Source organism: Podarcis tiliguerta (assembly GCF_965153285.1).
Source record: "Podarcis tiliguerta genome assembly, chromosome: 9".
NCBI lineage: Eukaryota > Metazoa > Chordata > Lepidosauria > Squamata > Lacertidae > Podarcis > Podarcis tiliguerta.
In genome coordinates, this window is record NC_139542.1 from 40,042,206 (window position 1) to 40,069,135 (window position 26,930).

General features: G+C 39.7%; 1 protein-coding gene across 3 annotated transcripts; it reads left to right on the forward strand.

The window, feature by feature from the left end:
- Window positions 1–10: 10 nt before the first annotated feature.
- TDO2 (tryptophan 2,3-dioxygenase) lies at window positions 11–15,162 on the forward strand. Of its 3 annotated transcripts, XM_083398031.1 has the most exons (14): window positions 190–676; window positions 1,435–1,670; window positions 1,846–1,917; window positions 2,430–2,535; window positions 5,036–5,126; window positions 6,091–6,161; window positions 6,781–6,908; window positions 8,314–8,500; window positions 8,723–8,830; window positions 9,677–9,788; window positions 9,901–9,958; window positions 11,111–11,190; window positions 12,238–12,328; window positions 13,283–15,162. In XM_083398031.1, the coding sequence occupies exons 3-14, from the start codon at window positions 1,883–1,885 to the stop codon at window positions 13,434–13,436; spliced, it is 1,221 nt and encodes a 406-aa protein (XP_083254157.1). In that variant the 5' UTR covers window positions 190–676; window positions 1,435–1,670; window positions 1,846–1,882; the 3' UTR covers window positions 13,437–15,162. The 3 variants fall into 3 exon arrangements, 2 of the variants coding, with proteins under 2 accessions (XP_083254156.1, XP_083254157.1); XM_083398030.1 differs by lacking the exon at window positions 1,846–1,917 and having other exon boundaries at window positions 11–676; XR_014501780.1 differs by lacking the exons at window positions 190–676; window positions 1,846–1,917 and having other exon boundaries at window positions 1,329–1,670; window positions 11,111–11,693; window positions 13,283–13,901.
- The last annotated feature ends 11,768 nt before the right edge of the window (window positions 15,163–26,930 follow it).

Here is a 26,930-nt window from a genome sequence, read left to right on the forward strand (position 1 = left end):
TGACCTTGGTAGAGGGACTTGAAGCTACTGAATGGGAAGAGGCCTGTGCCCGTGACATAACCCTTTTGTCTTCACAGCAGACAGGGAGATGTTCCATCTCCCTCTGCCCTGATATTCAAGGTTGCAAAGTCCACAGTCCAGGGTATGACATCTCAGCAGCTACAAGGCTGGACCTAGCTCCACTCCGGCAGGTCAAACTGTTGTTTGGCTCCAGTGCCATGTTTTCTGTAGGGCAGCTTGATGCCTCTTCCTCTAACAGTCTCTCCGTGTAGTGTGAAGCAGAGAGACCCACACCCACCCACACCACAAAATTGTGTGAAAGCGCAAGTACAAAATTATAGAATCAAATTCTCGCCCATTAAACCATAACATGCAACCGGATTAACCAGATGGACTTTTCCTTTCTGGCTGGTAGAAAGTAAAGCACTATAGAAGCACTCAGCTTCTGGAGCCTGCCATTCCCTCCTCTCCTCTTGTCTTGCATTTGGTCTAAAAGTTCAATCCCCCAAGGCAAAGGATTTTCCTGAAATAATAATGGAATATCCTGGAAAAATAAAGGAGACTCCTACAGAAAAGCCACCTATTTGGATGAAATTGGAGTCCTTAAATGGAACTGTGAAACGGGAGAGTACTCTAGCTATGACAACCGCATTTACTGGTTATCGAAGGAAGAGAGGTTTGTATTCCTGCTTACGTTTGGTATGTGTGTGTACTACCACCTTTCAGCTTGTTAATTTTCTGGGGGGCTGCTGCCTGTGTAAGGGAACATGGTTTGGAAAGTTAGCAGGGTGCTTGCAAGGGACGGTGTGGCTTTTGCAGCAGTGTTTAAAAGTAGCAGACAATATTGGAGTAAAACCCAATTTTTGAAAGTTTGCAAATATAAGCTGCACTTTAACTGTTCACGGCCAGAATTTGGAAAAAAAGTGCGGCTTATATTCAGGCCAGTACAGTATTTTATGTTTTATTTTTTCCCCATTAAATGGTACTCTGTATTCTATTATCTTGAATACCGGTAATTGTTTCATATAGAACTGATTATTTTAAAATAAGGTTACTAAGAAAAGGAATGTTCTATCATTGGGATTATACCCATCTTTTCCTTTTTTATATGACTATGTTGTATACCAAAGATATAATACAACAGAGGCACAGTGAGAAGACACTGTCACTTACTTCAACAGTACTCTGTTAATGATTAGATGGAATTGAGTAACAATGTTTAACAAATAAAACCAGGACTTGGGAAACTTACTGTGAAAGTTCAAAGCTCTTTTAAAGTTAAGCTCCCCCCCCCCCAAAGTCTTAACAAGCCCTCAAAACATGTTTCATTTTAATTTAAAATGTGAACGTTTGATTACCTTAATTATAGGTTTATTGCTAGAAAGTATTTTTTGTTACCTTCATAACATGCATTTCATTAGTTTCTTTTTTCAGAATTGCTTTCAGAATTTGAACTCTTAAACATGGCATTCTTCTTTCAGCAATTAAGGATGTTCTTGACTCCATGAAAAAGACACCGATCCGTTTGTCTGTCATTTCACTCAACTTTGATTTCAAACTTTGTGCGTGGCTGAAAATGATCAGTTGGGTGCAACTGCAGCACAAGTTGCTCACTGTGACCCCTTGACCTTTATGACCATTTCTTCAGTTCTTCTTTGGGTTGAACCAAGGTCAGTCGACAAAACAAATATTTCATGGAGTTTGTTTCAGGATATACTCTATGATTGTAGCTGAATGACAAGAGGAATGGCTATTGAACAGGGGGATTGGCTTAAATCATGGGATCAGGTTACACAAAAACGGTTCTGCTAGCATTTAGGAAATGTCAATATATTTTACCTCCAGGTGATTCTGACTCAGTGTGTTATTAGATTCTGGAGTCATGAGTGGGTGTCCATTTTGGGAGAACAAATACCAGTAAGTACATTTCTCTCTTTAAAGAATAAGGAAGTAATTTAGATAGGCACAGAACAGAATGTCCCTGTTTTCTGAGGAACGTTGGAGGGTATGTTATGAATGACCAAACTTTAAGAGGACAAAAAGAAAGAATAAAATACTGCCTAATGGGTAGATAATTAACTTCTAAAAGGGTATATTTTTTAAACAAATCACAAGAAGCTACTTTTTGGGATCTTAGCAATTGATGTGGCATATTTTATATTGCTTTTTACACGAAAAGATGGAGCTGCTGAATCAGTTATGTTAAAAACGTGAACCGTCCTAATGTCAGAACAAGTATGGGTCCTTTGGTCACTTCCATTAGTATATATAATATGAATATATGTAATCACTCTAAGGCAAATTTGAATGATCTGAACTATGTTACTCTTGCTAAGCTAACATTTAATACTTTCTGTAAGTGATCTTTAAACTGTATACACTCAGTATCACTTTTACTGGTATTAGGAATGTCTGTTGCTTATTCCTAGATTTAATTTTAAGAAGCTGTCACTGGAGGATGAGGAAGGCGACAAATCACAAGAAGGGCTAAACAAAGCTAGCAAAGGTGGCCTCATCTATGGAGACTATCTGCAGGTAAGTGTGACTTAGTGGCGTAGCTTCAGCAATGACAGCTGGACCTTTTGCAAATAGTCAATTGCAAACATACTGAACATTTGTGGCTACGCAAAATAATTACCCACATCTTCTAGGGTAGCTAATATATCCTTCATAATAGTGAGGTATTTAACATCACATTCATATACCTATCTACTCAGAAGCAAGTTCCACCAAGTTCACTGGCAATTAGGGCTTTTCCACACTTCTGCTTGACCCATGCCTTAAAAAGCTTGGGCCTGAACTGTTTCCCGCTTGACCCACGCTTTCTAGGCATGGGTCTGAGTGGTTTTGCCTTTACCCCGCCACTTCCCCCGGAAAACCCACTCTTTGGCGCAAAATCAGAACAAACAGCAATACATGGAAAACACAACTGCTAATTCAGCGTTAAAAATTTGGATTCCCAGGGGGGAAGTTGCAAAGCAAACGGAGGTGTCGATAAGCCCTTACTTCCACATCAGTGGGTATAGGATTGCAACCTTTATGTATTCTAACTTTGGGTTCGGAAAATTATTTCCCTCAGGCATTTCTAAATTTCTGTGAATTTTGCTGGGGTGGGGGTGATCAGAATGCCTTTTGCAAACAAACAAACAAATTGCAGTACCAAAATTTTAAAAAATTAATAAGAATGATAACAATTGCCAGGAAACTATTGCAAATGCGGCTATAATAATAGATAATAAAAAGTTTTAAAATTATAATGGTTTTCACTAAGCTATGCTTTCTAAAAGTTTAACTCTATTTCACTTTTTGTTTTGTTTTTGAGAGGGGGGTCTGAATATAGAAAATGGTTTTTAAGAGTTGAAGGTGTTGTTAGTACTAGCAGTTCTGTTACTCTGTGTCAGCTGAGATGCTTTATTTGGCAGAAGTCAGATGATGATTTTACATTACATTACAAAAGCCTGCATAGGCCACTAATCCTGCCTGACAATAAGTCATCATGGGGCAAATTGTGTGTCTGTATGCCTGGCTACCACAGACAATGATTAGGGACAGGGTTTTCTGAATACCTCAATGTTAATCGTATCGGTTTAGTCTCCCCCCCCCTCCCCCCAAAAAATTCCTGTCTCAGTGATGAGAAATGGACTTTTCCCCAAGCTTAAAGTGCTCACTTATGGGCTTGTTGATATTTATAACATTTCTCTTTCAAGGGGCATTGCTTAGTGTTAGTGTTACATGTGAAAGGTCCCCTGTTCAATTTCCAGCATCGCCAGTTAAAAGGATGAGGTGATGGAAAAGCCCTTTTCCTGAGACTCTGGCAAGCACTTGCCAATCAGAGTGATAATTCCATGTTAAATGGACCAGTGGCTCAGTTTTCTTCAACGTCATATGACCTAGGGCATATTTGTGACCATTTATCCTTTCTATTAAAGAGCGACCGACCAGGCCTAGGTAGACAGCTGCCAGACAACGGTATCAACAGATAATTCAAACAATTGTCCTTCTTCTCATTTATTTGCAGGGTTTAAGAGCAACCTTTTGACAAGTGCTTAAAGATGGCTTACAAAACAAAGCCCTATGAAAACATTAACTCAGTAGCATTTGCAGGCAGGGCTGAGGAAATAAGACCCTGGAGAGCTGCTGTTATTCAGTATAGACTGTAATGGACAGTACTGAATCAAAACAGCTTTTGGGAATGACATCTCAGACAAGACAACAAAAGCTACAATAGCAAAACGATTAATGTTTTTTTTCAGTACCTTCTAGTTTCTGACACATGTGGCCACATTCACCCTATACATTTAAAGTGCTCTGATACCACTTTAAATAGTTATGGCTTGGCCCAAATAATTCTGGGAGTTTCCGAAGGGTGCTGAGAGTTGTTAGGGGACCTCTGTTCTCCCTCATAGAGTTACAGTGCTCAGAGTGGTTTAAGAGTCCATCCCTCCTCACAGAGAACTCTGAGAATTGTAGCTCTGTGAACAGAATAGGGGTCTCCTACCAATTCTCAGCACCCTTAACGGAGTACAGATCCCAGAATTATTAACACATATATTTTTGAATGCAGTTTTGACTAATGAACACATTTTGGGATGTGGTTTCTCCTTAAATTGCATTTTTGTATGTTATTTTCACTAATAGATTCATTTTATGCACACTTTACTGTAATACGTGCATTTTTGCAAACATTCTTTGGTTGGAGAACTGCTTCACAAAATTTGGATATGTATGGATTTCAAAGGATGGCTGCCCTTTGTTTATCAAATCGTTTTGGAAAGTGCAAATTTGCTAGATTCAGCTTTAAACGCAAATCGAATCAAATTTATCCCCCAAACCAAACCAATGAGTATGACTCATCTGGATATTGCTCTTATTTGGGGGGGGGGGGCAGCGGTGGGGGAGGGGGGAATCTGTGAAGCTTCAACACAGTTCTGAACTTAAAAGTTTTTCATGTTGATTGTTCAATATTTTTTTTAAGCCAAACCAAGAAAAGTTTTGTGAGAATTAATTATACTATTTCAATGTCTTACTTTTAAAGCTGGACAAAATACTGAATGCTCAGGAGCTTCAGAGTGAAAAGAAGGGGAACAAAATCCACGATGAGCATCTGTTTATTGTGACCCATCAAGGTAACCTTTCAGAAGAAATGGAGCCTAGCAAATGCTGTTCAGGCAGCCCCACTGGACTATCTGATGATGAAATCATTGTCATATTTATCATATTGGTCAGAGTTATGAATGAAGAATAATAATACATGAATACAGTGAGAGCACATGTACATCTATTAACCATTCCTCAGATACCTTGCCCCATTTGATGGGAAATATGTGGTGGAGCATGATTCAGTTTGGGGGAGAATTTCCTAGATGTCTTGTGGTGTGGTGTAGTGTGGTATAGTGGTTAAGAGTGGTAGTCTCGTAATCTGGGGAACCGGGTTTGCATCTCCTCTCCTCCATATGCAGCTGCTGGGTGACCTTGGACCAGTCACACTTCTCTGAAGTCTCTCAGCCCCACTCACCTCAGAGTGTTTTTTGTGGGGGAGGAAAGGAAAGGCGAATGTTAGCCACTTTGAGACTCCCAAGGGTAGTGATAATGTGGGATATCAAATCCAAACTATTCTTCTTCTTCTTCTTCTTGGTACCAAACTATTTTATATGAGTATCAAGGAAAGCTGCTTGGTTGGTTGATGTTTTAAAAAAACTGCTGGCCTATACATTCAGTGAAATATATATGCTGTAGAAATCGGACATACATATTTTACACTAGACGCATATGAGGGCCGATTCAGGGGCTTTTTGCTAACTACCCGGAGGCCATCCTGTTAAACTGCCTTATGGCTGCAAAAGTAATTGAAGTGGAAGGGCAGAGAGGGGCCAGATAAGACAACTAAGAAGGATACTTGAGGCCAGAAAAAACTGGAGTCAGTATGTATAAGCATTTTATTTATGGATTCTACCTTTAAGGAATGATAGCAACTTTTCCATATGACAATTTCATAATAGATATGGCGATGACCAACCTCTGATATTTCTTCTTAACTCATTGTCAATGTCCCAAAGAAGCGAAACCAAAAACAGTGCCTTTTTATTTCAGCTTATGAACTGTGGTTCAAGCAGATTCTGTGGGAACTGGATTCAGTTCGAGTGATTTTTCAAAATGGTCACGTAAGTAAGAGAGATATAAGATATCTAATGAAAAACCCCTCTTATTTCTATTTTTCACCAAATAATCACTGAATATTTTAAATTCAACCCCTGTTCAGGCATCTTATTCTAAAGACCTATTCATGGGAGGAAGGAGAAAAGGCTCTCACCACTTTTGCTCCTTCCCCAGTTATATCTGTGTATTTATTTGGGAGGACAGCCTGGAAACATGTAGAGGCTCCATCAGTTGAAGCCCTAAGGTTCCTGTTCACAAAGACAGTTTACATGCATTTGTTTGTCTGTCTGTATCTTCCCAAAAGCATGGACAGCAGTAGGGCTTTGGCAGTGGGAAGTGCAGGGCAAACAGAGAAATCCCAAACAGAGTTTATGATGATCCTTAGGGTGACACATTCATGCATCATCTAAACAAAATGAAAGTGTGCAAACCCCCCCCCCCCCCGTAAGAAGAATTGTTTTGTTTCCTCATATGCAGATTCAATTGATTGGGCTATCATTCAAATTAAGACTCAGGTGATTAAAACATATCCGAGTGACACAGCCCTAATTAGAATAACCTATAGAGGCCCTGCTGTCCCTTGCCAGTTGAGTCATGATAATGATGTCTTTTTTTTCTACTAAGGTGAGAGATGAGAGAAACATGCTTAAGGTTGTCACTCGAATGAACAGGATAACAATGATCCTTAAACTACTTGTGGAACAATTTTCTGTTCTGGAAACAATGACTGCCCTGGACTTCTTTGATTTCAGGTAAACACTGTATTTGATTATTTGATTTCTCATGCTTAGCTGTGTTCACAAGTAATTGAACATCTCATAGGGTTGCCATATGTTCTCTTTTTCCTGAACTTGTACTATTTTTCATGGGTAGAGTCGTGATAGCGATCCATAGCTAAAAGTAGAAGTTGGCAAATGTGCCCTCTTTTTTTCCCCTCTCTCTCTCTTCAAAATATGGCAAACCTAGGTCGCCCGTCTCATAGCTCAAGGGAAGCAATCAATTATTTTAATGTTCACACTGCCAACATATAAGTGATTATACTTTGGGATTTAGCTAAGAAGCTGGACAACACTCCATTATTATTGTGGTCATTATGAACATTGGAGACCTGCTGGATAAAGCCAAGGGCTTATCAACTCCAGCAGTCTGTTCTCACACGGCCATATGGCCCATGTGGTTCCCAGCAACTGGTATGAAGAGGCATACTGCTTCGAAAAGCAGCCATGGATAGCCTTATGTTCCATGAATTTATCTAATCTTCTTTTAAAACCACCCACGTGGGTGGCCATCACTACCTCTAGTGGGAGCAAATTCCATCGTTGTACCATCACTGTCTGAGGCACTTTATGAAGCACAAGAAGGCAGGCCTCTGCACCAGAAACTTATAATTTAAAATCCAACACAGAGTAAACAGCAGACAAAAGGGAGAGAAGTGCGGGGTAATCAAGAGACAAATGTGCAATAATTTCATGTACTTATGCTCAGTGCCAAACTTGAAATTCACTTGGTATGTAGCAGGCAACTCTGTTTTGAGTTGCAATTTCCTCCCTTAATTACAGGTTTTTGGAAGGGGGCAGTCCTGATCAGGAAGTAGCAATGAGATAGAAATTTGATTCTGTTTGCATTTAGAGGAAAACTTCCTTAGTTTGCACTTTCCAAAACAATATGTGAACTGAAACAAAGCCATCCTTTGAAATTTGCACTTCTCAGAATTTTGCAGTGCCATTTCGCAGACAAAATTCATATACTTTGCTACTGTGTTCATATAAAAGCACATATTACGGGAAAAAACCCATACACAAATGTGTTATATTAGGCCAAATTGCTTTGTAAAAATGTGAATGTTATGCAAAATTACATGAAAATATGTATAATTAGGAGAAATTTGCACTAAAATGCTGATGGAAGCTTCCTGCATTGAATATCTCATTGTTTTTAATAAATTTGAAATCAAACATAGAAATACATTTGGACTGTGGGGCTGGGTTGCTAAAAAGTGTCTATTAACACTATTTGTATATTACTACTACTACTTCTACTAGATTTATTTATACCCTGCCATTCCCCCTGATGGACTCAAGGTGGCTTACAGGTAAAATGAAAACGTGTTTTTACTATCTATTCTCAATTGTATTTTTTTTAAATCTATCCCCAAAGAGATTATTTGAGTCCAGCTTCAGGATTTCAGAGCTTACAGTTTCGACTGCTGGAGAACAAGATTGGTGTCCCTCAAAGTCTGAGAGTCCCATATAACAGAAGACATTATCGAGATAACTTCAAGGGAAAAGAGAACGAATTATTGCTTAAATCTGAACAGGAGCCAACTCTATTGCAGCTAGTGGAAGTAAGAGTTTGCTGGGGGGGGGGGGGGGCGGTATCAATAAAGCAGTCCCTATCCCAATAGGAACTGCTACATTCAAATATAAACATTGTGCTATTTTTAAGCCCACACATTTCCATAAGTCTTTCTTAAGATCGTCACTGCCACTTCACATACTAAAGTATCAAATATTACCAGTACAGGCTATGTAACCTACATAATAGTGAATCTATTTCATTTTGCAAGGCATGGTTGGAGAGAACGCCAGGACTTGAACCCGAAGGATTTAATTTCTGGGGGAAATTTGAAGTGAATGTACTGAAGGGACTGGAAGAAGAATTTGCAATGGTGCAGGTAAACATAATTTGTCACAGCTCCATCCATGCCTGTATGTTGCAAGAGAACTTCCTGGGTGCAGTTCCACGAGAGAGCCCATCTGTATGAACAATTCTCCGTGCATTTTGGAGGAAGGGAAATCTAAGCATGCCTGTGTGATCCATTTTTTCTATGTGAGAATACATGGTTCTAACATAGCTGAAAATCCCACACGCTATAAGGAATCATTTATGATTGTATTGTCATGTGGATCATGCACACACAAAGGTATTACTTTGTGGATATATATAGACACACACATACACATATACGTGTGTGTGTGTGTGTGTGTGCTCATTGCCAATTCAGTGATTTGGAATAAGGGATATATTTCCTACAAAGGTTCTGTGGGCAATTGTGTCAGTACCAGGAGTACTTTCTTAGGGTTCCTTAACCCCTTCAAAGAACTTCAGTTCCCAAAGTCCATTGAGTGGTAATTAGGAGCCATGACAATTTTGTTCTCTCATAATAGTTGAGGCTCTCTCAAATCCAGTCACTGAACTTGTTATCAGAAGTCTAATTCCCATGTTGCCCCATGGGATGGTAAACAGAGATTTAATATTCATGTATGAAAAAAATTGTGAATAAGTTAATGGAAGAATTAGCAGGTTTTGTTCCCTATTCACGAGGATGAGGAAGACTGAGAATGAGAGTTCATGAAGAAAGCTGAGACTGATTGGATGACGTTGAGTGCATCTTGGGTCAGCCAACTGAGTTCTTAAGAAAAATTTTGGAACTTAGGACATATTCCATTTTATGCAAATCAACAAAAAAGTGAAGCTTTTAGTATGTTTTTAAAATAAATAATTGATGTGACTTCAAAAGGCCAAACAAGACTTGGAGGAAAAAGAAGATCAACTGGCAGAACTTCAGAAACAAAAAGAAGTGCTCATTTCATTGTTTGATGAAAAACGCCACGAACATCTCCTTAGTAAAGGTAGGTAGGCTCATTAGAGTGTGCAGATGTGAACTGCCAGTTTCTAGCATACCAGATGGAACTAAGCTGTAATAAAACTGATATATTATTTAACATGCATTACAATTTGCAGGTGAAAGACGGCTGTCTTACAAAGCAATGAAAGGAGCTCTAATGATCTACTTCTACAGGTACATTAAAGGGTGACTCATCCATCCCTGTAAAATCTCTCTCTTAAAGGATGACTCATCCCCATAAAATCTCTCCCACTAGCAATCTTGTTTTCTTCCTCAGAGTGTGTTTTTTATTAAAACTTTTTTTAAAACCACTTTCCTGCTGTCTTTCCCAAGTGTGGTTGCTGGTTTTGAGAGTGAAATATTCTTAGTACAGCCGTAGCTTGGTTCTCAAACAAAATCTGTTCTGGAAGTCCATTCAACTTCTGAAAACATTTGAAAACTAAGGTACAGCTTCCAATTGGCTGCAGGAGCTTCTTGCACTCAATCGGAAGCCGCATCAGATGTTCGGGTTCCAAAGAACGTTTGAAAACCAGAACACTCACTTCTGGGTTTGCAGCGTTCAGGAGCCAAAACGTTCAAGCCACAAGGTGTTCGACAACCAAGGTACGACTGTATTTGGATTTTTGCAAGTAGATGCCGCCTGCAGACTTTGCCTGGGTGAATTGTAGAAGGTTGGGAAGGGGCTTGGATTTCAGAATGAAACATTCTAGGATTTCACCTTATGTTTCAATTACTATTGGCAAATAAAGTGTAAGGCTAAGCGTTCTTAAAGCTGGGGTGTGGAAGTGGCAAGTCTGCCTTTTCAAACATCCTCCAAGGGATCATAGAACTGTGCCCTAAGTATACTTCCTAGGGAGTAAACCCCACTGAACACAGTGGGATTTACTTCTCAGAAAACATGCACAGGAATGCACTGCCCATCTTTCTATCTTGTGTGGAAGCTGGTTATAATTTAGCTGCTGAATGCCACGTGATCTAGAGTCAATAAACAATTGTGCCTTTATGCTTACAGAACCATCAGCATGAAACTCCCCTCTCCAGCTCCTCTTAACTCATATATATGTCAGTAGAAAGAATAGAAGCAGGAACCATATAATCTTGTGAGACGCCAATTACGAATGTTATCTTTGTTATCAATTTACTGCTGTTTTTGAAATGGCGACATTTCAACTATAGCAGACCATTAAACTACTTTTGCAAAGTTTAGTATAAAATACAGCATAGCATGTATTTACCAATGTGCCTTTTCCTCTGATGCATACAGTAAAAAAATGATAATTTTAGTACATTGATGAGTTTTTCCTTTGTCCTCCCCACCTCCTTAAGAGAGGAGCCTCGTTTTCAGGTTCCTTTTCAGCTCCTCACTTCTCTGATGGATATCGATGTGCTGATGACTAAATGGAGATGTAAGTTTCCTCTCCTGTGCTATGACTGCCACAACACACTAACGGACAGTGCTTGTTTTCTAAAAAAATGTTTAGGGGCACTCTCATTTTGACTCAAGAAAATCACCATTTTATAGTTCAAATCGGTAAAAATAAATATAGTAAATGGACAAAAGTACAAAGATTCACAAAATGTTTAGGGGTATGCATACCCCTGCATCCCCCCAGACTGTTAACGCACATTGCTACTATAACACTACTGAAACCCCAAGAGGTTGTACAGAGAACTGACTGATGAAATGTGTGGCTAATTAATTCATGCTTGTCCTGCAAAACATGGGAAAGCACATACCTACTCCCTGCTGTTACATGTGGATGACACCTGGCAGCTTTGCACACAGACCACAAACTAACACTGTTGTGGCATGATAGGATTGAGAGCAAAGATGCATTAGAGATTCCTGAAATATGTGTGCCACTGACTCATGGTGAACAAATACTGCAGACAAACCCTTTGTCTCTCAGTAAGTACATATCTGCAGTTTTCTACTTGGTATTCGGGGATCTATCCTTTCTATTAGATCTACCTTGTCTATTAGAAAAAAATATTCACCCCTATCTTCTTCTTCTTTTTTACCTGAACTAGTTAACTGAATAAAATTGCCTTATAACTAGATGCACAGTGGCAAAACATTGAGCTACACACCAGGAAGTCTCCCAATTCAAATCTTGCCTGTCCCGTGAAATCACATTCAGCAGGCCATTCAGTTTCAGCCTCATCTGCAATATGATACTGAACTGCCTTAGACAAGACACTTTAAAAACTCTAAAGATGCAATCCTATACCCGCTTACCTCCGTGGGACTTACCTCTGAATAGGCAGGTATTGCAAAGCATGATCTGTGCCGATATTGTTTAATTATATAGTTGGGGAAAATATGTTAATGTAAAGACACTCAAATTTGTAATACAGAGAAGCCAAGCTATGCATTATATAACTTTTTAAAGGGCCATTCCAGTTGTAATAGGATAGCCTTTTTAATGAATTAACAAAGTTCATCTATTTAGATAACCATGTGTGTATGGTGCACCGAATGATTGGCAGCAAGGCTGGGACTGGAGGATCCTCAGGATATCAATATTTACGCTCAACTGTGAGGTGAGTCTATAGGAAATAGAGTTCCACTTTATACTCATGTTTCATAAATGGCAACGCACATGGACAAGTCAAAAAACAATGATGATAGGAAAAAAGAAAGAAGAGAGCCATTCTTTTAACATAGAACATATTTGCTTTAACAGTGGTTCAAAATTTATGTCTGAGGGTTTTCTTTTAAATAAATAAAAAAAAGACACTGCTACTAACAAATATGATTTTAACAGTTTACAGGGAGAGTAAAGATGGAGAAATAAGTTTATTTCCCTATTTTGAAACACTAGAATTTTTTCCCCACCCAGTGAAAGTGACTAGTAGCAGGTTCAGGACAAACAAAGGTATCTTTAATTAGTGTAGTAAAGTAATTGCTATAAACCAGTCTTGTCAAATCTGGTACCTCCCAGATCGCTTGGACCGCAGCTGTCACCTGGCCCAGCCGACACTTGCAAGGATGTGATCCAAAATATCTGGAAGGTGCTGAATTGGGGAAGGCTGCTATAAGCTAGGACAAGGATGTTCCCTGCCAGCTATGAATGCAGGAATGTGAAAAATGTGGCTACATAAAGATGGTGTCCATAAGTAGCTACACTGGTGTGGTTGCTCTTGTGGTCAAAATTACCCTAATTTTCCTCTGGCTTATCATAAGTTCATCTGGTTACATTTCATACTGCAATCCATGCAGCTGCTTGAATCAGGCCACAGCGGACTTTAAAGGGGACCCACCACTACAGGAGCCATGTTGTTGGCACTGCAGAATTTGTAGCATAAGATCATAGCACTGTCATGGCCCTAGTTCACCACTTTAGTGTTGGAGGCCGGTACAACATGAAAACTCCTGATAACAGGACTATCTGTGTCAAAAGCACACTCCATCATGACCTACAGAACTAGCAAATAATATGGAATACCATTCCCCCCCCCTTTAAAAATATGAATGCATTTCTTTTTCCTTGGCAGTGACCGATACAAAGTGTTTGTTGATTTGTTCAACCTTTCAACATATTTGGTGCCTCGTCACTGGATCCCCAGGATGAACCCTACTGTTCACAAGTTCCTTTACACAGCAGAATATTGTGACAGTTCCTACTTCAGCAGTGATGATTCAGACTGAAAATCTTCCATGTCTATTCATTGTAAATAACTGAATGAAGCTCAGTCCTTTAACATTATCCTTTATGCATACAGTATGTAACAGTATAGAAATCTATATCTATTTATGTGCAATGTACTATAGCATATAAAGCACAATAATCAGCTCCACAATTTATAAATAAAATTTAGAGATGATGGGCAAACAACTCAGATCCATTTATTTTAATGCTTTGAACTGTTGTTGTTGTTCCTGTTTAACAATGTTCTGTCTGATTTGCTAAGCTTGCTCAGATAACTATTTTAGGCTGCCGTCCTATACCCATTTACTTGGGAGGAAGCCCTACTGCACTCATTGGGGCTTTTGCTTAGACATGTATTTTGGTTGTACTATTGAGTTTTGTGATTGTGAAGATAATGTTTTAATGTGACATGCCTTGAGAGGTGGCATAGAAATAATTGTAAATAAAATAAAAATAAAAATCTACCCTGTAGTATCGAGTAACTGAAGAAATAAGGTAGCAAAATCTATATAATCCTCTTTTCAGCAATAATAACATGTAGTACCACTTACCACATTGATCTTCTATACTGCATAGAGACAATCAATTCCACATTATGTTATTAAGGTAATAGAGTAATGCTATGAGAGACTCCAGGACTCCTTACTGAGGGACTGAGCTAATATTTGACTTGGCTTAGGAAGACACAACATCATTTTGTACATAATGCTTGGCATATATTATGAAGCAATCACAGCTGAATTTCATCCTTCTCCAATTATAAGTGACTTAAAAAAAAAAAAAGGATGCCAGCCTTTATAATTATAGATACAAATAAGAAACAGTGATTATTTTCATGATTCTTTATTATAAAAATTAGAAATGTCTAATGTTCAACTCTGGTAACTTTTATTCATATTTTAATCCAAATTGATTGCTAAGCCACCACAGTTTTTCCGAAGTGCTTGGAAGTATTAGCATTTTGTGATCAAAAGTTAATTTTAAGCATTTCAAAATACTATTCATTTGTGCATGTGAATCCAGTGTAGAACCAAAGAGAAGGGAACAGCATGCCTGACAATTAAAAGAGAAGTCAGATTGCCAATATTAAATGGATAAGCAAAGACTTAAATACGCTACTTTAGGGCCTATACGAAACAGAAGTGATGTCATTTCCCCAGAGAACATAAACGCTTAAGAACAGAAGCAGAAGGAGAGCTCAGCAGTCGCAGAAAATCAGAGAAAACACAGCTGCTGACTGATGCCTTTAGGGGTTGATTCACAATTTCTGCAGCACTGATAAAGTTACAAAGTATATTGCTAGGTGGAAAAACATGCACCCTATGCATCCAACACTCACCTAATTCTGACTTGGATTTGTAAAATGCTTTGCAACTTTGATTGTATTTTGCCTACATGACAATCTTGTGAGATGGAATACTGTCGTTCCCATTTTATAGACAGGGAACCAAGGTAGAGAGTGTGATTTGCTCAAGACCACACAGCAGGTACCTGGCATTTGATGAACTCTGGTCTCCCAGATACAAACCCAGCTCTCTTATCTAGTGGGTCACAATAGCTCAACTCTTATTTGAAACATTTTGTAAGCAAGCGTAAGGTCAGGGTTTTGAAAACTTGGACATGAACTTGTAATATATAAAATGCCTTCTTTTTCCCTAAGTGATGGTCTGGAGTACACCGCAGAGCTGTTGTTCAGCTCCTAAAAATAAATGTTTATGGCAATGACTGGAAGAGGATGCTTTGATTTGTTATGGTCTCAGGGCACACATGTCTCTTCCTGAAAGTAAAACTGCTTCATCCTGTGGAAAGCAGTGGCTGAAATGTGTGTCACAAAGCTTTTACTTAGAGCAGCCACTTCACATAAACACATCAGAAACTTCACCAGCAATACCTAGGAGGCAGCAAAATCAAGGCTACCATTTGATTGTTAGAGAAATCCTTCTTTAAGTATTCTTGCAACACCTTCTCTTACTCCTTAGCCCCTGTCCTGCCCTTTCATTTTAGATAGGAAATATTTCCAATAGGGGTTTAAATGGTGGGGCATTGCAGGGGGGGGGGGTGTCACAGCATATGAGATGCTGTTCTGAGTAACTTTATTCACTGCATTTGAAGCCTGTGGCAACTGGCTTCAGAGGAATACACAGGGTTTTCATCATCATATATACTTGAGAATTAACTTCCTCAGCTTTTTCCTCACTGCTAATCTGCTTGTGGGCCATTTGCTTCAACAGTGTGTATCTTAGCATATAAGCAAACAGTCAGACAGGCAGGTAGGGCAGCCCTCAAGATGACTGAACCACACCAGCTTTCCTCATGCTAAGATACTGGTTCCCCACAACCCCACAACTTCTGCACCCCAAGACAACAAAACTGAGAGGAGGAATGTGAAAGCTGTCTGCTTGAAATTACAAATAGGCTCTCGGAATGCAGGCATCAAATCTATGTCTGCAAGCTTGCTTGTGCTTGGAACCAGCATAGCCAATTACAATGTCTTTTGTTCAACTTACCACAGATACTGGAACCCATTTTAATTTGGGCCTAGCTGTCTATTCCCCAATAGAATATGTTTTGTGAATATAAATGGAGTCACCAGTGAGTTCCATTATGAACTCCTTGGGGCAGCAGCAGGCTATCTTCCATTGATGCAAAAGCCTTCGCTGGAATGCCTGTGGCTCAACAAAGAGCAGGTTCTCCCAAAATGGCGTGCAGTGAACGTAGCAGCTGGGACTAGAAAAATTACATGGGCACTTATTGGATTGCATGTATTCCCACAGCTATATCTAGTAGCACTAACCGCCCCACAAGTAGTCTATGTATGTGCTGAGGCCTCTCTTGCCAGCAGTGGGAGGTGGAAACCTTTCCCTTACTTTCCCATCTTCTGTGAAAAACTGAGCTGGCATGCACATTTTTCCTCCTTTGGGCCCACAGCAGCCGTTTTGTTGTCAGGCTCATGAGACTTAGCTGAAAATCCGAATGCCCCCATAGGCACAAGACTCTGGGGGTACTGCAAACCAGTTAGCTGATTTCAGAGTTTGTACTGTGTGTGTAAAAAGCAAGCATTCCTGCTTGTTACTAAATGTGAAGAATGTTACTAATTTTTAAATTGTTGCTGAATTTAGTCTCAGCTACCAAGCATGCTTTTGCAGAAGAAAATTCCACTGAAATCTGGGAGTTATACTTCTGAGCAAACATGGTTGGAATGGCACTGTGAGTCTCTGAACTGATACATAATAATAATTTAACTGGCAGATGAAAATTTACTTGTCCTATCAAAACCAGTAATTAGAACAGCACGACTTGTCTCTCCACTGGAACTGTGATACTATATGATAACCACTAAATAGCATCTTGACAGCGAAGTGCATTCACAATTACTGTCAAAGGACCCTATTTAAGCAGCATTTTCATATTTGTTTTTTCTTGACCACTGGAAGATAGAGAAATAGTCCCTCAGCATCAAAATGCAATCTACCATCAACATACCGGTAGCTCGAAAAAATTCAGCTGCAAAGCAGCTTTTGATTGGAAAGTATCTGGCTGCTAAGGATGGAGAAACTGTCTGATTCTAGTCCAAGAAATGTTTTCTGTTTTAAGTAGAAGTCCTTGCCAGATAAGAGCATGCTAACTATGTTGTCCACAAACATTAAAAATCAGGGATGGCTTGAGCTGGTGGAAATAATAACTAGTAAAATTTGCTGTTGCTACAGAAATTATTATGTGGGAATTGATCAGGAAATATGGATATGACACACTCCCTGGTTTTGATGTAACAGTATGCTTGGTGTTAGATCAAGTCTTGAAAGACCTTTGTTGGCTCCCAGTACATTTCCGAGCACAATTCAAAGTGTTGGGGCTGACCTTTAAAGCCCTAAATGGCCTCGGTCCTGTATACCTGAAGGAGTGTCTCCACCTCCATCGTTCTGCCCGGACACTGAGGTCCAGCTCTGAGGGCCTTCTGGCAGTTCCCTCACTGTGAGATGTGAGGTTACAGGGAACCAGGCAGAGGGCCTTCTCGGTAGTGGTGCCTGCCCTGTGGAACGCGCTCCCATCAGATGTCAAGGAAATAAACAACTATCTGACTTTTAGAAGACATCTGAAGGTAGCCCTGTTTAGGGAAGTTTTTAATGTCTGATGTTTTAATGTATTTTTAATTTTTCATTGGAAGCCACCCAGAGTGGCTGGGGAAACCCAGCCAGATGGGTGCAGTATAAAGAAATTGTTGTTGTTGTTGTATTATTAACTGCCAAAATTGTGTTGATTGCTGTAAGACTGGCAAACCCACAAGGCGGGAGTCAATTTGCCAGGTGGGAAATTCCTGCCCAGCCCCAAACATGGTGACCAAGGATGCTCATAGCAAGGTCAAAGCAGAAATACGAGGCAGGGAGAGTGGGAGATCTGACAACAGAGTGGATGAGGTCAGGGTTGGTGGACCTTCTTATATACCCCTGGAGTGGATCCAAGCCAAGCCTGTGGGCTCAGTTGGCCAGTCCCTAAGACTGCTTGCAATAGGTCAATCTTCAGGGACACTAGTATCTACAGCCTGGGCCATCAAGATAGGCTGCAAGCCTCTGATGGCTGGTGGCTGCTGCCAAAAGGGGGCCCTGTCATCCGGTTATGACAGGCGGGTGGCACCAGCCCGCAATACCACCATGAAAGGTAAGGGCAAGTGTACTTCTAGCTATTTGCAAACCTCCCTTCACTCCTTTTTTCTTATTCTAGTTATTCACAAGAATTTTCTCTGTAGTACTCAGTTAAATAACCTCAAATAAGAACATACCTTGTTGCTTGTACAAGTTGTACTCAGTGTCACTGTTTGCCCAGGTCACATGACAAAAACAGTGCAAAGGATAGACAAACACTACCGATGCCCTTTTACATATCCCGTATCTGCTTTGTGCATCCCATCCACTTGTCATAGAGGGCATGCTACTTTCTGATGTTAAAAAGTCATTCTGCTCTACAGTCAATATCTGCTATACACTGGTCTGCATTTGGAATGTAAAGGAGAACTGTAGATGCATTTAATACACAGTGGGCAGAATTCTCTGCACCTGGAGCTCCTACATTTGTGTATGCTATTCAAATTCCAGAAAGGAGGCTGAAGGGGGCTGGTTCATCCAGTCTTTACCAAAAATTGTCACTTATTAACAGAACCTGTGGATTTCTACGAAATTAATACCTGGTTCAGCTAACTCTGAGCTTGGACAGCAGAGCCACCACCACAACAACAAGTATTGTAGGAACAGTCAATGACACATTGCGTTCTGAAATCTCACAAAACATTCACTTGAAAAACAAAACAATCTAGTTTCCCTTCATGCATTTCTGCTTTATTTCTTTAAAATAAAGTAATTCAAAATAGCTTGTTGGTCACATATATTTTATAGTTCTGTACAGACAGGGTAGGGTCCAGTGATGTCACACAGTTGACAGGTAGGCTTCTGTCACTGGAATGGGGAGGGAAGCAATTTTTAGCCATTTCTTGTCACTCTAAACCTCCCTAAATCTGCTGTGGAGGGTCCCCCAAATCTCCAGAGGCGATTTAAGGTGGCGTGGGCACACTAGAGGGAAAGGAATTGCTGCAAAGCCATACCTCAGCTGAACAACACCACTGGATACAACCCAGTGTGTTTATATGGTCCCTTCCAACTCTACAATTCTATGGTTCTATGACATATTTCTCAGTTATATGGTAATCTTATTTCCTTTTCAGATTTCTCATTTGTGTAACAACCTTCGCGTCCCTTCAGTCAAACTTTGCTGGTGCAAATGTTTCCATTTGCTCATGATTGACCAAACATTATTGTGTTACGTGAAATTAGCTGAAATGGTGGTGGTACAGGTGATTTTTAAATTCTCTCAGTTGTTAGCAACTGCGAAATGTTAAGAGGGACTTCCAAAGTCCAATGATTACACTTCAACAAGATTAGTTATCTGTGTAATTTTAAAAATACAAAACACACAAACAAAACCTCTCTTGCGTTTACATCTCTTGGTGGTAAGAAAGGAATTCATCACCACACCACAGGGAGAAGTGACCCACAAATTATGGGGGATAATTCATGGGTTGACAGTGAGGTAGCCCTGTTCATCTGTGTTACTTTCCTGGACTAAGAGTCCATTTCCAAGATTCATTGTTTCAGTACTGACGCCCTGTGGTGAAAATGAAGAATGCAAAAACTTCCTATTGCCAGTTTAGAACTGTTAGAACCATTATGAAGATTCATAATTGAAAGATTCATAATTCATAATTAAAAATAGTCTGTTGAAAATAGTTTGTTGAAAATAGTCTATTAGCAGCTGAAAATAGTCTATTAGCAGCTGATTTACACTATGAGTCAATTTTACACAGTCCATGGAAATACATGTTAAATTTGACTTATTTTGCTCCTTTTGAATCTATATCAAATCCACTTTTCCTGCATGTCTTTTGGCTTAACCCTTGAATCCTACTTCCAAACTTCTAGCAAGCTATATATCTGCTTGCACTGATCACATTCTTCTCTCCCCCACCCTTTTGTTTTTGTTGCCCTCCAGTGTCTGTTTTAAAAGGCAGGCTCATTGAGAGCAGGGACCTATTTGTCCTACGCTGAAAAAAATTCTCACCTTTAATGGTGTCTATACATGTGTCTGAATGTATTGGTGCTTTGATGCCATTGAAACTGGTATAAAAACTAGAATCTGTCCATACAATTTTTAGGATCCACTGAGTGAAATGATATCCTGCAGCTGAAAGCCTGATTCAGCTTTTGTCCAGACAGTTTCAGGCTTTTAAGACAATCAGACTAAACACTTCAGATAATCAAGGGTTTCCTGCTGACTCTCAATTCATCTGTTAGTGTGCTCCTTTGTGGTCCTGATGTTGCAAATCAGGTACGTAGTTTACTTTTGCACAGAAAATAATAAAATTCAATGTAAAGAGATTATCTCCCTGCTGGCCGCTTGGGGGCAGCAACGTACCACAGCCAGTGTTAGGTAGAAGGTTGTAGCAGATATAATAAATGAATCTCAAATTGAGGGGAAGATCTAGCGGCCAAAGCCAATGTTTCTATGAGGTTGGACCTAAGTATGAATAAAATAGGTGTATCAAATTTATTTTTTGCTTGTGTGACCAGAGAGGACAGCATTAGGGCTTTGCATCCAGAATTATTATTGACGACATCTTGTCAGGAGCAGAGCATGCATGCATTCCTTGTATGGAATTAAGATTTCATCAGAAAATAGATTAATATTTAGCAGTTGAATGCAGCAGGAATCTCCGTATCCATGGATGCCTGGCCAGTTTAAAATGCATGCACAAAAATAAGATCTAGATTTTGGCTAGGCTACACAACCTCACAATTGCGTACAATTGTATAACTAATAACATTATTATTTTCTTTATTTTTGTGTACCCCTTCATGCCTATAAATAGTACGTTTCTGAGCACAATTCAAAGTGTTGGTGCTGATCTTTAAAGCACTAAATGACCTGAAGGAGTGTCTCCACCCCCATCATCCAGTCTGCACACTAAGGTCCAGCACCAAGAGCCTTCTGGCGGTTCTCTTCTGCAAGAAGAGAAGTTCAGGAACCAGGCAGAGGGCCTTCTTGGTAGTGGCACCTGCACTGTGGGACACTCTCCTATCATATGTCAAAGAAATAAACAACTATCTGATGTTTAGAAGACATCTGAAGGCAGCCCTGTTTAGGAAAGTTTTTAATGACTGATGTTTCAATGCATTTTTAATGTTTTGTTGGAAGCCGCCCAGAATGGCTGGGGAAACCCAGCCAGATGGGTGGGGTATAAACAATAAATTGTTGTTGTTGTTGTTGCTTTATAATCCAAATTTATAGACAGTTGGTGTCCCAGTTGGCAATTTGCTATGGAACTGATACCATTGTGGAATACCATTGCATGAGAATGGTAGCCTGGACATCTTTAGTGAGGTTGTCATGAGTTGGTGGCGAAGACATGCATTTGTTATGTCAACACTGTGCATGGTACATGGCACCTGAACAACTCAAATTTAATATGACACCAGTGACCTGGTTGTTGGGTGCTGCAGTATCCTCTCGCTACCCATACGTCTTAGCCCTGGAAAGCACACCATTATGGGCACTGGGTCCTGTTCCTTCTCTGCAGTGGACTTCAGGATTAGATACCTGGGAGTCGATTACCAAAATAAAAAGCAGCATCAGAAAGTGTGATGTAACTTCAGAGAAATCAGAAGAGTTCAGACGAAGCTGCTAAGCCCACAACCAGAAACAGGACTAAAATGTCTGGGAAAAGCTACAGTGGGGAAAAGTTTGAGAGGGAAGTTCTTATTTTTTTTTTGCTCTGCTTCCTTCACAAATTTCACCTGGAGGAGAAGGATCTCTGCCACTGAGATGGCACTGTTTCCAAATTCCAGAATAGTTCACCCCTGCTGATTGTGGCTCATCACACCTTTCCTCACCCCTGAAAGAACCAAAACAAACACTATTTCCGCTTTAGAATGTTAAAATACACCGACAACATAGAAAATAACTAAACTTAAAGCAAAACTCTTGGAGAAGATTTTTCAAGTCATTTCATGCATAGCCGCCGACTGTCTCCTGCCAAGAAAGACAAATGGGCAAAATGACCCATGGGGCATCTTCACCTCCTAATTTCTATGGTTCAGCTACTGTCCTCTCAACCAAATCCCATCTTTATTTGCAGCTATTAATTATTCAGCTGCATACGCTGAATATTAATATTTAGGGGGAAATTAATAATATTTCACTGCCTACAGAGATCTCCAAGTTATCAACAGGGATTAAAAATCTGGAGTCAAAAATAAAAGGCAGTATCACAAAACAGTGTTTCCACAATAATGTTGTGAACTTTAATAGAAATTAACTTTGTTGTAAACAAATATCTATCTCTGACTGGATAGAATTGACTGGTACTAGTGTACAGGAAAATGATGTTAATCTCTGTGGCATGTTGAGTTTCCAGTTCTATGCTCTAAAGCAAAGGGAAGGGGCTTTTGGGGGCAGAGAACTGCATCTCCACCTGGGCAAAGGTGTGTGTTTGGTTGTGTGTGTCAAATGCCAGAGACAGGCAGGGCCAGAGGCTTCATTTTTTCCCCTTGGGAATTTTTCCATTTCATAAGCTCATAATTAACAATGTATGAATGGCCACTGCAAATACAGTATTAGTGCAGTTTCAAGCTTTGTTGACTAAACATGGGTAAAATAAACATGCTAAATTAGATCACTCTTCTACAGAATCAACCCCCCCCCCATGCAAACTGAAAATGTGCTGATACACATCACCACATGCAAAACAGCCCAATTTGCGTATTGATTGTTTATTTATTTATCCTTCGAAACTTTTCCAACTCACATTTTTCTCTCTCTGCTAAACTCACATCTCTTCTCAGCTTCTTGAATCTCTGGAACTCTGTAGTCCTATGAACTGTTTGTTCTGCAAGCATAAGTAGCATCACAGTACGAAACCTATGGAAGGTTAACAATGCACACTTCTACCCAGTGCCGGATTTACGTATAAGCTAAACAAGCTATAGCTTAGGGCCCCACTCTCTTGGGGCCCCCCAAAAAATTAAAGGAAAAAAACCTGGATGTATATTTCCAAAATATAAGATAAAAAACAAATAAAATAAAACCTACATACAACAACAATCTTTTGTATTGTGTAGGCTCCTATGATGCAAGTACTGGGCCCTGGCTGCTAGCCTGCTCCCTAAAATATCACTGGTTTGCTCATTTTTATATATAGGGTGCCTACATTCTTCATGGACCGGTTGCATGGCAACATGTGCAAATGGCTTTAGATACCTATTAGGTCCATCAATGACCATATAGCATATATTCAACACAAAACAGCGAGAATTTGTTATTGACAAACAACAGCTGGACATATAAAGGGCCCCATTACCTTCAGTAGCTTAGGGCCTCATCAAACCTAAATCTGGCCCTGCTTCTACCTGTTAGATTTGTCTGTTGCACTACGTTAAGGGCATGACTCTCCCTTGTGGAATGATTGCTCTGTTAGCAGCCTGGATCTCACCCATGGGTTCATTTATAAAGGTGAGAGTCTGCTGGACTTTAAATACATTATACCTACAAAGTACAGAAGCATTTCATTGTTCAATGAAGGCAATATTTTTGAGTAACTGTCATGGTGAAGTAGTGAAAAATATTCAGTTTAATAAAAACATGCAAGCAGCCACAAATGAATTGGAAGAGTGCATTGTCTAAAAGAAAAAAAAAATTCCAAGGTTTACATGCACACAGTAAGAGGTTAGAAGGTAGCTAGCCTTGCCTGCTGCTGACATAGTCCAGCAGAATAGGGTGCTTATGACTTTAATCATTGTATAGAAATATTAATTTTGGCAGTGTAGCTTCTTGTAGCAATCAAGCTTTATGATGGGGGAGAGCCTCCCTTGCCAACTTGGCTTTATGAGAGATTTTGAAAAAGTGTGTTTGTAACGTCCCTGGTTCAAAGAAAGAAGCAACTCCCCCGGAAAAGAAACAAGCTGAAACAAAGAGCAAAAAGATGGTTCAGTGTTTAGGTGAGTACACACATAGGTGTTCGTCACTCAACAACTGCCACAACTGGCAATGTGAATGTGAAACAGCCGCCACAGATCACATATCACCAAGCTTTCATAGCACTCCAGACACAATGCTTTTCAGTGGAGCGGCTCATGTATTCAGTTGCAAGTCAACAACTGATGAGATATTGAGTGATAAGCATGAATTTTTGAATCAATATTCCAGGAGCACAGAAGAAGGAAAAGGGGAGTGAGTCATGTCATTCAGGACCACCAGAAAAGCGAATGAATATTAGAAGGACTCTAGTACAGAATTGGTCAGAAAAGGGGTTCAGGTGTAACTGTTTCTGATTAGGAAGAGTGTGCTTGCACTTAGTTCCCCGCCCCCGCAGTGAAGACATACATTGGGTAGAGCTTGCACCCCTTGTCATAGCCAGTCATGTTTTCGTTCCATTCTGAGAACCATTACCTTAAAGACACCAAGGAATTGTCAAGCTATAACACTGTTGGTATTAAATAAAACAAATGCATGCATTCTTATTCATGCTGCAGGATGTTTTGCCTTTGCAAAATCATTTGTGAGGGTCATAGAAATTTGATTCAGACAGATGTTAAGGATGAGTACACATTCCTGCTACCTGTAAAACGAAGCATTTTGAGAGGGTTTTTGTTTTTTTCACCACTGTTATCTCTGGCCTAGCTTTGGATATTATTCTGTTTGCTGACTGATTGTACTGCATGAGTTAAAATTATTTCATTTTCATTTAAAGTCCTAACTTAAATCTTAATTGGAATTGCTTAACCACAAGCTGCAGTGTAATGCAATAGCAGATAAGAGTTGACGTCAGTGAGCGACATGGAAACGAAATTGTTGGTTCTTTCTGTGCATGACGTGACATTTCCTGTTTAGGGAAGTTTTTAGTGTTTGAACTTTTATTCTGTTTTTAGTCCTCCATTAAGAGCTGCCCAGAGTGGCTGGGGAAACCCAGCCAGATGGGCAGGGTATAAATGAAACAACAACAACAAGAAGAAGATTAATCATTCATTTGATTAAGGTTAGATCTGAACCTTTCCCCATCAATATTGGACAGTCTAAGCCACAAGACAGGAAGCTGTTATTCATAGGGCAAAGCAGGAGATGGATCTTGATCAAAATTACAGAGGATGTCTTTGGCGTTGCCAGGGATTTACAGTGGTACCTCGCGTTACATACGCTTCCTGTTATATATGCTTCAGGTTACATACTCCGCTAACCCAGAAATGGTACCTCGGGTTAAGAACTTTGCTTCAGGATGAAAACAGAAATCGCAGGAGGCCCCATTAGCTAAAGTGGTGCATCAGGTTAAGAACAGTTTCAGGTTAAGAACAGACCTCCAGAACGAATTAAGTACTTAACCCGAGGTACCACTGTGTTCCATATGTACATTGATGCGAAGTGTTCACAAAACAAAGGAGCAAACTTGGTAGGACGGGGAGATGAAGACCAGAATATACCTGAGAGCGAAAGGAGAGATCTTGCTATTGGGATATGCTTTGGTCTCGTCTGCTGTTCATATGGAAGGAACAGTAATCCATTTCCTGTTCTCCTCAGCAACCTCCTCACCAGGCCCAGTTTTTATGTGGCCAGCAGCTACTGGGTGCTGTGAACTTGCTGTTATGGAATCTGATTCCACTGCAATGTAAACACACAATGTAATTGAAACCAGACAGAATAACAAGTATAAAATGTATCTTCCCATCTTTTCAACAAAAACCAAAGATATGCACCAGTTTAAACAAAGTACAAACCCACGGCGTTTATTTTATTTGATAAAAACGTGACTCTTGGCCTTCACCAGTGTGACAAGAGTTGACAAAAGCTGCTTACTTGAAAATTACCTTTAGTAATGCCTTAATGTCATGCTTTATAAAACCTCAAGCATGAAGAAACCATGGGCTTTTATTGACACATGCTGACAACAAGATCATCAAACCCAACAAACACTGTGACTTATATTTGCTTAAGGCAGGGCATATAGCACTTTACTTCATTAAATACAGAACTCCCCCCTCAAAAAATAGAGTCGTATGTTGATTTTCCTAATGCTGGGTGGGAGGTCTTAAGATGTTGGCCAAGATAAACAGTCTACTGTCACTTATTTTGCAGCTGATCTTCTTGTCAGCAGCTCAGATGTAGCATATGATTTGTAGAAAGAGTTTTTAGAAGTCGCATAACTCCGCTTTCCTGCAGGAATTCACCAAAAATGTTTCCGAATTAGATGATTAGGTGCTTTATTTTATTTTTAATGAAGCTGCCACTTATACAAATATTAGCCTAATAAATTGAAGACGTGAACTCTAATATGCACATAATCCTTTGGGCTGGATACAGCTAAGTTCTTATAACATAAGAAAAATCAAACTTAATTCTCAGGCTAAAATGAGTTAGCTCCAAACTTTGTCATCCTTAAAAATGACCCATTAAAATCATTAGGAATTAAGCTAGTCATGACTAACTTAAGTTCCCCTGATTAAGTGGGCTTTTTCAAAGCATGGCTAGGGTCACATCCACACAATGCATTTAAAGCATGCTTAATTGTTATGGAAAATCATGGGAACTGTAGTTTGCTAAGTGTGCTGGCCTCATAGATCTATAATTCCCAGTACCCTTAGCAAGTTATAGTTCTCAGAATTCTTCATGACTGTCAAAGTGGAAAAGAATACTTTATGGTATGGATCAGGACCCGATTTATGTGTCAAGAAATTTGGATGGACACGTGTGCCTTTGAGCACTTCATCTGAAACATGTTTTGGATAAAATTATTTCTGATGTACTTGGGAACAACTCTTTCTTCCTGTATGCCCTTCAGTGTATCTCCTTGGTTTAGGCTCTCCCCAGTCTCACCACATAGTCTTTGGTTTGTGTAGGTTGGTGAAACCTACTTAACAAATAAACTGGTAAAGTGTTAAGTTGTGGGTGGACATAGCAGACGA

What these genes read in the sequence shown, in the direction of transcription:
- TDO2 (XM_083398030.1), top strand. Translation starts at nt 1,633, where the DNA reads ATGACCATTTCTTCAGTTCTTCTTTGGGTTGAACCAAG. An exon ending in TGATTTTTCAAAATGGTCAC is followed by an intron (nt 6,162 to 6,780) that starts GTAAGTAAGAGA and finishes TTTTCTACTAAG; the next exon opens with GTGAGAGATGAGAGAAACAT. An exon ending in CGAACATCTCCTTAGTAAAG is followed by an intron (nt 9,789 to 9,900) that starts GTAGGTAGGCTC and finishes TACAATTTGCAG; the next exon opens with GTGAAAGACGGCTGTCTTAC.